Below are 12,227 nucleotides of genomic sequence, written 5' to 3'. Positions count from 1 at the left end.
GAACGCAACATCGACAGTTTTAATAAACGTACATTAATCAAACTCGATTAGCATATTGCGTATATACGACTCGAGTAAGAAAGCGTGGAATCGACAACTTTTTATAAACTAACGATACTTACGATTAGGTTGCAGAAGAAATGTCCGATTTGAGGATAGACGTGCATTTCTTTCTTCTTGCGGAGCACGCTGGACATGCCTCCAACATTACTATTATTTATTCTGGTAACTAAGACCGCATCGAGGCGATCCAAGTGTCTGGTAAAGTCCCAAAAACAGGCCTTTCTGGCGAAACCACCGTCCACCAACATGTTAAAACCATTTATGCCGAAGAGCGCGGCATCACCTTGACCGCCAGGGAAGACATACAATGTTGGGTGACTAAATCTTATGTTGCCTACGACATCGGATGGCTCCATAAGCTGGTCCAGTGTCTGAGCGACCAGATATTGTCCAATGTAATTCGTGAAACTCGCGATGGCTGGTAATCCAGCGGTGAGAACGTCATCGGGATTTACTCTTACTCGGCAAGGTCTGTATCATGGCAAATATAACACACATAGATGAATTATTTAAGCGTCGCAGACTCTTTATAATATTGAGATACAATCGACGTGGATATTGAAACGTTGTTCGAAATAAATAGGATACAAACCTAGTGCAAGCTTCTTTGGAAAGTCTATTTGTTGTCCAATCGCCGACACTCGCGCAATGAATGTCTACCGTGACACTGTTTTCATACGCACGAAGAACTCTTTGCACTTCGTGTTCACTGAACGCATCCAGGAAATCGGCAAGGCTAAAGGTTCCATCCTGGACGCGTGGCATTTGAACGTGATCGTTAGTTTCAGTGGAAACAGAAATGTTCGGACTATACTAGATGAGCTTAGTAATAGTTTTGCATGTTAAGTTTCTATGTTATGTTTCGCAAGGTATTATGCTTATGTAGAATTGGCACGTACTTGCAGTATCCAGGAACCATTTCCACTGAAGGTATAGCCACCGTGTATAATGTGTCGGTGTTTTGTAAAGCTTGCGAGAAGGTTACGGATACATTGTAACAGTGTATTCGTTTGCGGGTGAATCAGAACTTCGGTAACGAGGTTCTCGGTTGCGTATTGGATCAGTCGTTCGCCTGAAAATTCATTTCTCTCAGCGAACGAAACGTATTACAACGATCTATAGTACGTTCTTGGGATTCGGAATGATAGCGAACGATTTAGATTCAACGATAATATTTATCTTATAATCGCGCGTTTTAATTAATACCATTTCTTGCTTCTTCCCCTTCCGGAGCTTGCGCCACCAACGCCAGTAATTCTTTTTCTAAATCTACGTGACAGCTATCCTTATCCCACGACAAGAAACCTGAAATGCAAAATTAGAAAATATTAGTCGAAAGGAAGATCACGTAAGGCTCGTGGATATGTTCCGTTTCAATTAGAAAAGTCGAAAAGTCTCTTTTATCAGGACTCAAGATCCGAAAGGTAAATGATCGAAATAGCAAGTTATAACGTCGTACACAACTACCTAAGAGTCTGCACTAGGTTGGCTTCGTAAAGTGAGGATGATTCAGGGCTGAATAACGTAAGGTGAAGGTTAAGAAATCGAGAATTGTCTTCTACTCGAACGTCGACTCGTCAATTCTATTAACGAGATGAAAGTCTGCATCATATAAAATCAGAATTTAGTAGAACCTATAACTAAACGTATAACTACTTTCCGAGCGAAGAGACGCTCGACGGTAAACGTTAATTACGAGTAATTTATCAAATATATTTTCAGTTGAGCGCATCCCCGCATTCCCACATTCTTCGCGGCTCTTTCAAGAAAATATACAACAGATAAAAGATCTCGTCCGACGTAAATTATTGTAGAAATAATCGCAAAGGGTGGACAATTGGTCATAAAGTTATACGTGTAAAGTTGATGAAACAAGTAAGATCAAAGGAATTAGACGTCGAACGAACAATCGACGTAAAGAGAAAGTAAAAAGAAAAGAAACGAATATGTCGATAGCACGAATGAAACAGGAGTTTCTATGACGTCACGAATACCGCACCCCGTCACGTGGTTCGGCGGTAGCCGGCGATCGATCGCACATCCTGCACCCACTCTCTATTGCCGTCTCTGTTACTGTTATTTTATCTTTTCTACGTGAAATCCACTTGCAGCAGCCAGCCGCTTAAAAAACAAGCATACGCGATTACATAAATAATAATAAACGAGCGTACGGTAGAATAAATCTTTGTCGCAAATAAACTACAGTTTAACAATGACATTGTTCTTTAATTATATACAGATGGATATATTAACGTTATAATCGTAATATATCGGCTAGTTTTTACTTGTCAAGCTTGCGACGAAAATCTTACGAACAAATTAAATATCACGTTTATTTCGTAGCAGTAACGAATCGAGAGAGATAGAGAAATAAATCATAGAATAAATCATCGCGAAGTGTTTCCAGTCTGCGTCGAAGCGAGCAAATAATTTTTATTACAAAGTAGAATAAGCAACGTGACAGACCAGATACCATAACTCCAAAGGATCGATGGTACAATGGTACCACGGTATCTCGATACCGAGAGATTTTAAACTTTCAGCACGTAAAATCTCACTCGTTCGATAAACATTTATGAATAAACAAAAGTAATCATAGTGAACATGACCGACCAGTGCTTGTTTTATTGCGGCAATAAATTTATTCCGATAAATGGGATTATAAATACGAACAATGGTTCGTTCGATGAAAATTTAGAAGAATAACTTTCGGTCGAATAAAATTTGAATATGGACGTGAATGGGCAAATCGAGTATATGCTAAAAGAAGGGAAAGAGTTTGAATAATCGTTGATAATCCACGAAGAATAAATCAATGGAAAATAGGTTTCATATTTTAAGAAAGTATAATTAAAATGAATTTCCAAATCCAATTATATATGCGATAACCGTATATAACTATAATTCCTTCGAATCGCTTAACTTGTCAAGTTGAACCACAGAACCAGCAAATTCTCTATGTCAAATTGATCGGAAGCCCTGACGATGATACAAGAGAAGCCGTGCGTCGGGGGTCGTGCCTTTTAATGCGTGACGAACCCTCTACATTTTCTTTACGATATACATACATCTATATATATATGTGTGTGCTAGTAATTAGTACTAAATAGATTAATATACACGTATTAATCTATTTAGTACTAATTACTAATATCTGTGTGGTAATATATTTAGTACAATTTAATTATTATCGAACGTACGATCGAAAATCGTTTACAATATGCAAATATTACAAATGCGATAAAGCAAATAAAATTGTAGAAGATAGAACGCATTGAATTCAGCCATTGAATTCCAGCAATCGCGAGACTTTTCTATGAATTTAGAAAAATAAATGCCGATAAAATAGGAGTGGAATGGCTTGAATATTTAGTAACAGTAGCGTTTCTTTCTCTGGAGAAAATCGTCTGATGCATCTCGCGTTGATAGGTCGTAGACATGTTCTACTTAAAAACAGTATCAGTGAAAGATACAGTTAAATATAGACAGAATCATGGCTTTCTTCGTTCGAGCATTTACCCCTCTCGCAGTATCTCTCAGAATCTTAAACATTCGCCGCTATCTCGTTTCTCGATTTCTATTTAATTCCCTTCCATTTTTCCTCCTTTCTCGTGTATTTCTTTTTTCTTTTTCTATTTTGATAAGTTTTCTTCCTTTTCTCGTCTCTTCCTGCCTGACGACGGACGCTAAGAATGTTAGGAGTTGCCTCAACTATGTTTAGACGTGGTTTTCCGTTATCCTTCGTGCAACTTACCGTTCTCGAAATTCGTACGTCTCCGACATGAACGCGAATTCGATGTCACGAGAAACGTCTGTATAATTATTCGTTAATAACATTTACGTCGTTAAAGAGCGTCGAAATGTGGAAATATTCTTTTCGCGATACATCGTATGCAGTAAGACAGGATGGATCTTCACGAAGAATATAACGTAGAAGCTTTTGTCGTCTAACAGGGTCAAAAAGTTTCTTCGAAAAGTGCTGACATCATTCTTGATTGATCTCGCGAGGCGAATAAAATATCGAACGAGGTCGATAGAGAGCTGTTGTTGTAACCTGTTTCAATCGTAAGTGTCATTTTTCGTCGCTTCTTTGATTAAATACGACTATAAACGTTTAGCCATTCGATCGAGTTTAGCGCAAATAATACAAAAGATGGAATAATAATATTTGTTACATACCATCGTGTTATTATACTTGAGACGAAATAAACAAATTACGTATGTATGTAATAAATCTTGGCGTAGTTCGATAAATTTAACAGCAGCCTATGTGCAAACTTACCGATTAACTAGTAACCAATATTTGAACATACACGAACATGATGGAATAGCACAGAGATCGACTTAGCCCGACCGCGGCTATTTATATTTTTAAGAGAAGGGCGAAGACCTGCTCCAAGGATTTGTTAAAGATGAGACCGAGATTTATTTCTTGCGTTTCGATATTGTCCGATAACGCTTAACGAACAACTAAATACTTATCGAAGACCATCGATGAGTATCCTTTCGCTTGGATAAAGAACATTCCATATATGATAATAATATTCAAACGTATTTGTACTTTCGGATATCGTTGGATCGCAGCAGCGTATGCGCTTTTAGCGAAGAAATTTTAGTTAGAATCGTTACAGCGATACGCGTGTTGTGTGCGTAAGGTAATCGTTGCGACGAATAAAGTTTTATAAAAAAAAAAAGCATAGATAGGATATATGAGATAATACATAGTATTGCAGTTATAATATTGTGTATAATGTGACAGAAATATGCGATAAGAGAAAGTAAAAGAAGGTAGAGAATTATATATAGAAGTCTGAAAATAAAAATCTCTTTATGCAGTTGCATCGTTGCATATCGTTAGCGTCCTCGTTGACGATAAGAAGCACTCGAAACGGAACAAAGGAACGAAGGGAAAAGAAGGAGAAAGTACGAGCATGCGAAAAAATATTTTTATATTATAACTGGACGAATATCGATGCTAAGTATGCTATTTGGTGTAAGGGTCAGGTTCAAGAACGAGGTAATCGAGAAACAGAGTTTCACGACTCGGAAAGCACGATGCACCAGAGAGCAAATCACTAGCGAATGCCGTGATAAAATTAGACACACTATATTCAGTTGCGCGTACGACGAAATTGTAAGAGTCTTCTGAAAAAGTTTTCTGGAAATTGGCTAAATAGCATCTTGCTTCGACGTTTGCATCGACTGTCGCAAATATTCTTGAGAAATCAATGCTTCGATTCCTTTCGATGTTCGATAGATCTTTTATTACGCTGTCGACAATACGCGCTGTGTTACGCGAAATCGAATGCTCTCTCTTCCGAATAACTCGACGTTAGAGTGTCGGTTTAATTGTTTGGAGAAACCGTGAATATTTCACTAAAATAAAAATTGTCGCCACGGTGAAAACAGTAAAAGATCACGCGCCTACAGACGCCTGAATGTCTGGCCGAACCACATCTGGCTCAAGAATCATAGCGGTGCGAGTCAGTTCGCTGTTATGCTTCATAAAATAGCGTTCTACGTTTATTATCATAAGAAATTCATTATATTCTTAGAAAGTAACGGATGAAGTTGTACCTAAATTAACTATGAAACTAGATGGATGACACACGCTGGCTATAAAAAGTCTATGCACGTTCCCTTATTTTCCGATTGTTATATTTGACACTGAATGCTTCTCGGATAGTACCTTTCTAATAATATGAAAATATTATTGAATTACACAAAGTTTTGATATACCTGGTACTAATTATTAATATGCAAATGCTATAATAAATACCACGGTATATAGCAAATACATTTTCTAACCACCGTATAAAAATTGAAATATGTTATTAATTTGAGATTCTAGAAACTCGATTCACACCACTTTGATTTTCAGTTCACCATATGTGAGTACAGGTGCATGTACGTGCTTCGTTCCTTGTAATTGGATAAACAGCGTAATGCGGTTGGAAAAGCACGTATGCAAATTTCGCCATTTGATTGAACGGAACCCTCTATGCGCAAGTTCTTCCGGATATTACAAGCATCGAATAACTCCAACTTTCGCGATGCTCCCCACGTCCTCAATCATGATTCATACCGACAAGTATGCCTTCCTATCTTACGTATGTGTGGTTACTCGTACAATATCTGTAAATATACGCGCGTACATGTATTTGTATATGCATTATCACATTAATCTTTTACGAGCATATTACCATGTATTAACTCACGCAAATGTTCACGTACGACGATTCGCATACTCCATAAAAAATTATCAGTTTCTAAAGCAGATACACGATTCATAAATCAAGATATCACGCGAATATTCTATTAATACTGTTTTTCAAGTATTCATATCTTTTTCTATATAAGTTTTTATAACAAATCATCGTATTTGCTGAGTATTAATATAGTCACGTTCTTCTCTATGTACTTTCGGCAAAATTTAATTTAAAACTCGACTACGTTATCAGTATGTCAAGTTTATTCTCGTTTTTTTATTCGTAACTCCGGTCATGTATATCGAGAACGAGGCACAATAACATTGTCAAAAATAGTGGACGAGTCAGCATTACATTTAGGTTCTTCGAAATAAGCAGATGAATGAATTCATGTCTCGCCTTCTTTCCGCTCTACCAATCCTTCCTGTGATGCGTCTACGCTCTACACGGGCAACCCATGACTCACATGAAACTTGCTAACGCGTATACCATACCCATTGCATACGAAATTACCCATACGAACTCACGTATAGAAGGTACAAGAATTCTGGTTGTAATCGAAGAAATCTACTTAGAATTCCAAGATATTTGATCGGATGCTCTATCGAACAAGCTATACCTTTCTTATACTCGGAATCTTCCAAGAATTATATAAATTTCTAGCTCGTGTTCAAATTATACCCTCTGTTATCGTAACAACACGGCAGTACTTATTTCTGATTCTTTCTGACCTGTAATCTTTTTTAACGTAATGAATAATAATGATCATCTCGCGTGCGAAAATGATCTTCAACTAACAATTAAAACGCTTACACTGTTCCAAACAATTTCAATCTGTTTTATCTACTTATCTGATTTGCTAATTTTCTAGCAACTCTTTTCAGAAATCAACGCATCGCGTGCACTCGTTTCAGCCCAATTTTCATTCCCTGTCTTTGCTTCTGTATACGTCCGTATGCAACATACAAGCAACCATTGTTCGTTGAATTACATCTCAAAATGATTTGAAAAAATTGTCATTATAGTTTAGCGACGATTTTCGTTATATACTGTGTAGATGGATTATTGATCCAAGTTCTGGTGACTGCGGGGATGTGGCCGTAGGCTGGTCTAACATGCGCATGCCGCATCAAACTCACAAATACAGATTTTTCCCTTCATCCACTATTTTCTTTCTACCATTCGCTTCTTCCTACTTTTATTTCCCGTCGTAATGAATCTTTCCTTTAGTGCCTTGACTCCTTCACGCCCCATTTCTTAATCAACGTTTCCTACGCGTTTCTCCGTGTCTTTTCCACATTCTTGATAATTTTTGATAGTCGAATGCTCGAACTGAATTTCACTTCCGTTAAGGAACAATCTTGTCGTTCAATCAACCATATATGACCTGTTTCGTACACGCGAGACATGCATGAAACGTTTTATAATGTTACCAACATTTTTCACGCATATGCATGCATATATATGTATATATATATTTGTAATTTTTCGTTCCATTGATGAAAATTTGCACGATAGATTTCAATTTTGCATTGAAATTGTATAAGGAAACGGAAAGGCGTTCTGAACTTTCTAGAATAAGTTGAAGATAAATCAGTGACCACGTTTGTCAAATTTTGTAAATAATATTTATACCACGATGTATTGATAAAATAAAATTAAAAGTAGAAAGTAATTCGTGGCTAAGCGTGTCTTAATCGTATATAAGCACGAACTAAACCGTAAAGTCGGAGTTCACTCGAATAGTAGGAAAATGGGTTAGCAATTAAACTATTAATCGCGAAATTTGGAGAACCATAGGACTCCTATCGCTTCTTAAAGGTTGACAACCAACAGTTAATGACGTATAGAGGTACCATTCGATTTCCTTACTAACCAACGTCCGCTCAAACTCCGCCTAGCAACAAGGGGGACCTGGATAAAGTTGTTGGGTAAGCTTGTCCGATAAATCGGAAGGAATACGCACAGCGAAGAAGAACCGTTAGCGCCTGGGTTCATGTGCGGAACTAATACCACGAAATATGTATATGAAATCATAATTGTTATCAGAATCTCAACCATACACTTTAAATACTTTAACAATACTCTCTCATCTATCAACGACATTATGTGCTTTTTATTGATAAAACAATATTCTACATTGACGCTATTCTTATCTAGATTAGAACGAAAATAAAGAGGAAGAAAAAAAAAAAGAATCTAAAGCCGCGGAAGCGTTTAACCGAGCGTATTTCGATTTTTATTTGTTAACTGATTTTAAAATTGCTATCAGGCATGCATTTGGATGTTATAAATCTTAAAGACGATTTCTCAATGGACATCGTATTATATTACATTGATTATCGCTTTAATCGAATTGTACTTACCTTTTGCGAGACGATTTAAGATGAGATCTTTATGCTGCGTGGTATGAGGCTCTGGAAGCACAACGAGAAGGTAACAACCACTTAGTGGTGACGGTGGTGGATGCTGTTGTTGAGAGCCTGGTTGCACCGCACTACCGGTCACCGGTATAATCGGAGATACATTCTGTTCAATGTTTGGTGATATCGTAGTCGTTGCCCCTCCCCCTCCGCCCTCTCCAGTAGGATCCGTGGTACTCATTGCTGAAACAGAGGCGAACCAACTAAATTAGGTAAGAAGGAAGCTTATTCTTCGCCATTACTAATTGCAATTGCTAGATCCGAATAAAGAATAGTTTTTATCTCTTAAATGTCTCTTCGAGGAAAGTTTGTCGATTAAACACGTTAGCCGGATAAAATCTCCTATGTATAATTCGCGATTTATCTACAAACCGATTGGCTGTCGCTTTCGCTAACAGTTGTCAGATATGATGACATCCGATATATGACATCATACTAGAGCTGACCCATACTACTGTTATACTACTTTTATGTTTGGCAGCTATACGATGATTGATGATCGCCAGTTTAACACCATACGTGCATTTCGTATACGATGTATATATATACAAACGTAAAAAGCTTTAAATGAAAAAAAAAAGAAAATGTCAAATTGATCGTTGCCAGGTAACTGCAAGGTTGCAATTTGTCCCTCTTTATATATTCGATTCTTACGATGATTTTACTTCTACCTGTATCCCCAATTATATACAGTCGAAACATGAGCATGCTAATAAAAATGTTTTCACGCAAAGTATGATCACTTTAAAGATTTTTTTTCATTTAACACAAATTATTTCACTACGCGAGAAGAAAGAGAATAAAAATGCGATCGAGATATCCATCGAGATTCGTGCAAACGTGAATGCACATTTTAGAACGAAATCTTACCGAGGCAACAAAATTTCGAAGAGATTTTATGAAAAGGTCACCGCGTCGTCACACCGCAATTTCATGCGGACAGTGTTGGCGTTAAGTATTGCGCAGGATTTGCACGACCCTTTTCCTGAAAAGCGGTAGGGCTATGTCCTATCGCCGAATGCGCAGGATCCGAGCTTCTCCGTACAACATTAGATCATTGATCCAAATTCGGGCTAGCTAACTACAAAACAGGGCATTAAACACCTATTCTTAATGATGAATTTTAATAAAAAAAATTCTATTTCATCGAAAAATAGCGAGAAATAATAAGAGGCTGTAAATTCGGAAAATCACGGACTGGACTTAAAAATCCGGTGAGTAGTGATAAAAATGATAACATTTTTCATTTGTCGTTATTAATACATTTGGTAGAAAAAAATAAAGAAAAAAATAAAACACCTCGTGTCATGTTGTCATTCCCCGCACGATATACAACACTTTACACCGCGACATTGGTATAAGAGTGTCAACCGGACAAGCGAGTATCGGCACTGCAGTCTACCCCTTAGTAACAACCCCTCCCGCAATCCACCTAGCCGGCCGATAAAATCTATACATAGTTCACCAGAATGTTATTAAAAGTTTCGTGAAATTCAAATCCCTACCGTTCTCGTTTATCAACTAATTAACGCTCACACCGAGAATCTTCTAATAATATGTTTTACCAGCTTACCTCGTTACGTGACACGATTATCCAGTTTTAATTGTTCGATCTTTCGATATATGTACAATCCAGGAACGGTATTCTTTCCACGTAGAAAACAACGTGAATAATATCCGTCAGAGAAGCAATCGAAAACAGTCTGTTATCTTAACAGGCTACTTCTTCGTGTGAACGCTTTAATTTCTCCGTTTCTTTCGTATTCGATGTTGCGTTTAAAGACCGAGAGATATAGAGAGAGAAAGAGAGAGAAAGATAGAAAGAAAGAGATAGAGAAAAGAGAAAGGGAGAGATAGGTTAGCAAAAGAGGGGCAAATGGAGAGCGACAGGAGACCGAGTAGTTCGCGAATACGGTGGCAAAGAGGGTGGCGTGAGAGAACCGTTGTAGGACACAGCGACACTAAACGTAGATCGGAACGAATACGAGATGATGCCTGTCCCTTCTTTATCTAGGGACGGGGTTAACAACGATTCCGTCGTTTCCGAGTTTCTTTACTACGAATTCACGAAATGTCTCTTCTCTCTGTCTGTTTCAATCAAACGATATTTCAAACTCGAATTGACTCGGCAGCAACTCTCGCGTTGCGGGCTGCCGGCTCTCTAACAGACTGCGATACCCTTTGCCGCTACCATGCAAAGACACCCCCTCTCCAAGGATCGTTCCGGTATCCCCACTAGCGATGCGCACTGGCTCGGTTGCTTTAGGTTCGCGCAGTTCAGACTGCCCGTAACGTCTAGTCATTCGGTTTTCACCGACATACACACGGACGCAACATCTCCACGGCATCGGAAACGTCGCAATGTAGGCCCATTTAGGTGTATAACGGGGACCATGCTATATACATGCACAGACTTTGTATTACATACTCGAATAGCCAGGGGTACGACATCGTACCACTTTAGTTACACGTTTGCACGTGTGTGTGGCCATATGTGTATATCTGTATGTGTGTGACTGACTGACACGACCGGCAAGCCGGCCGGCACGACGTCGGAAAATGCCGGTACCGAGGGAAAGGACTCCGGCACCGGAAAACAGAGAAAACTGGGAAAGTATCACCGAGACTTGGAGGTCAACGTTGGTCATACTCTGCAGTACCGGGTGCGGTTATTTAAGGGAAAATGTTACGTGGTAAAATAATGACTGGCTAAGAAGCACGCGATACATATGTCTGCCATTGCGCCGGCCGGCATGCCGTGGGAAATTAAGGAACCGTTTCTCATTCGTTATTTACGTTCGTGGCAATAATTACGTCGAAACGCTTGTTAAAATGAGTAACGATGATTAGAAGTACCATGAATATTCAGAGTTCGTATTTTATTCTTTAAAATGTTGACATGTATTGAGGTTTTTGAATATATTACTTCCTCAAATTATCAGTGGGAAATTATTGTTACCACACTTTAAGTCTCACGCAAGTTTAGGCATAATATTGACCTTTATTCTTGTTAGAAGATATTCAAATTAAACTAGATACTGCATGTGTGAAATTGGCACATCTTCACCAGCATGTAATTACTATGTATGACCGTAATTTATACTTATTATTCTCTAAAACAAACATATAATGATGCCAAAATAACTATAACATGTCACGTCTGATGAGTGGGCCACATATGTAGGTATACTATTTGTCGCACTGCAGGGAGGATCTGTTCCCGTAATTCTTATCGCTTTACTTCGTCGTCCATTCTATATCACTAATACCTTTCTCTAACTTTTTTCTCGATTCCTTTTTCGAACAAAACATAGAGCTTAAAATAGTTAAAATTCCTTCACTACATATGTACATTTATTTCCATTTTCTATTAATTTTTTATCGAAAAAAGTAGCAGACTTCCGTGGATGGGACAAATAATGGTTTCGATATAAAATGGAAAAATGCTCGATTGAACATTCAGATAAAGCCCCCAAAAATATATTTTTAAAAATAAGAAATATTTTACGAGCAGTTGTATTATCAATTACGT

The 12,227-nt window shown here is 38.0% G+C and overlaps 1 protein-coding gene across 3 annotated transcripts in view; it reads right to left on the bottom strand.

The window, feature by feature from the left end:
- The window catches only part of LOC117164806 (uncharacterized), a 34,580-nt gene extending 23,735 nt beyond the window's left edge, over positions 1-10,845 (bottom strand). For 2 of the 3 annotated variants that reach the window (XM_076623897.1, XM_076623899.1), the window contains exons 1-7: positions 10,269-10,845; positions 9,566-9,776; positions 8,639-8,878; positions 1,270-1,368; positions 963-1,135; positions 656-813; positions 123-534 (exon numbers count right to left, since the gene is read on the bottom strand). In XM_076623897.1, the coding sequence (XP_076480012.1) occupies positions 123-534; positions 656-813; positions 963-1,135; positions 1,270-1,368; positions 8,639-8,876 (1,080 nt within the window). In that variant the 5' untranslated portion in view covers positions 8,877-8,878; positions 9,566-9,776; positions 10,269-10,845. The remainder of the gene's footprint in view (positions 1-122; positions 535-655; positions 814-962; positions 1,136-1,269; positions 1,369-8,638; positions 8,879-9,565; positions 9,777-10,268) is intronic. The other variant, XM_076623898.1, reaches the window with a different exon arrangement.
- Between the last annotated feature and the right edge of the window lie 1,382 nt (positions 10,846-12,227).

Source organism: Bombus vancouverensis, chromosome 13 (assembly GCF_051014615.1).
Source record: "Bombus vancouverensis nearcticus chromosome 13, iyBomVanc1_principal, whole genome shotgun sequence".
In the NCBI taxonomy this organism is placed as follows: Eukaryota; Metazoa; Arthropoda; class Insecta; order Hymenoptera; family Apidae; genus Bombus; species Bombus vancouverensis.
Note: the sequence above shows the minus strand (reverse complement) of the source record. Positions and strands in the feature narration are given on the sequence as shown.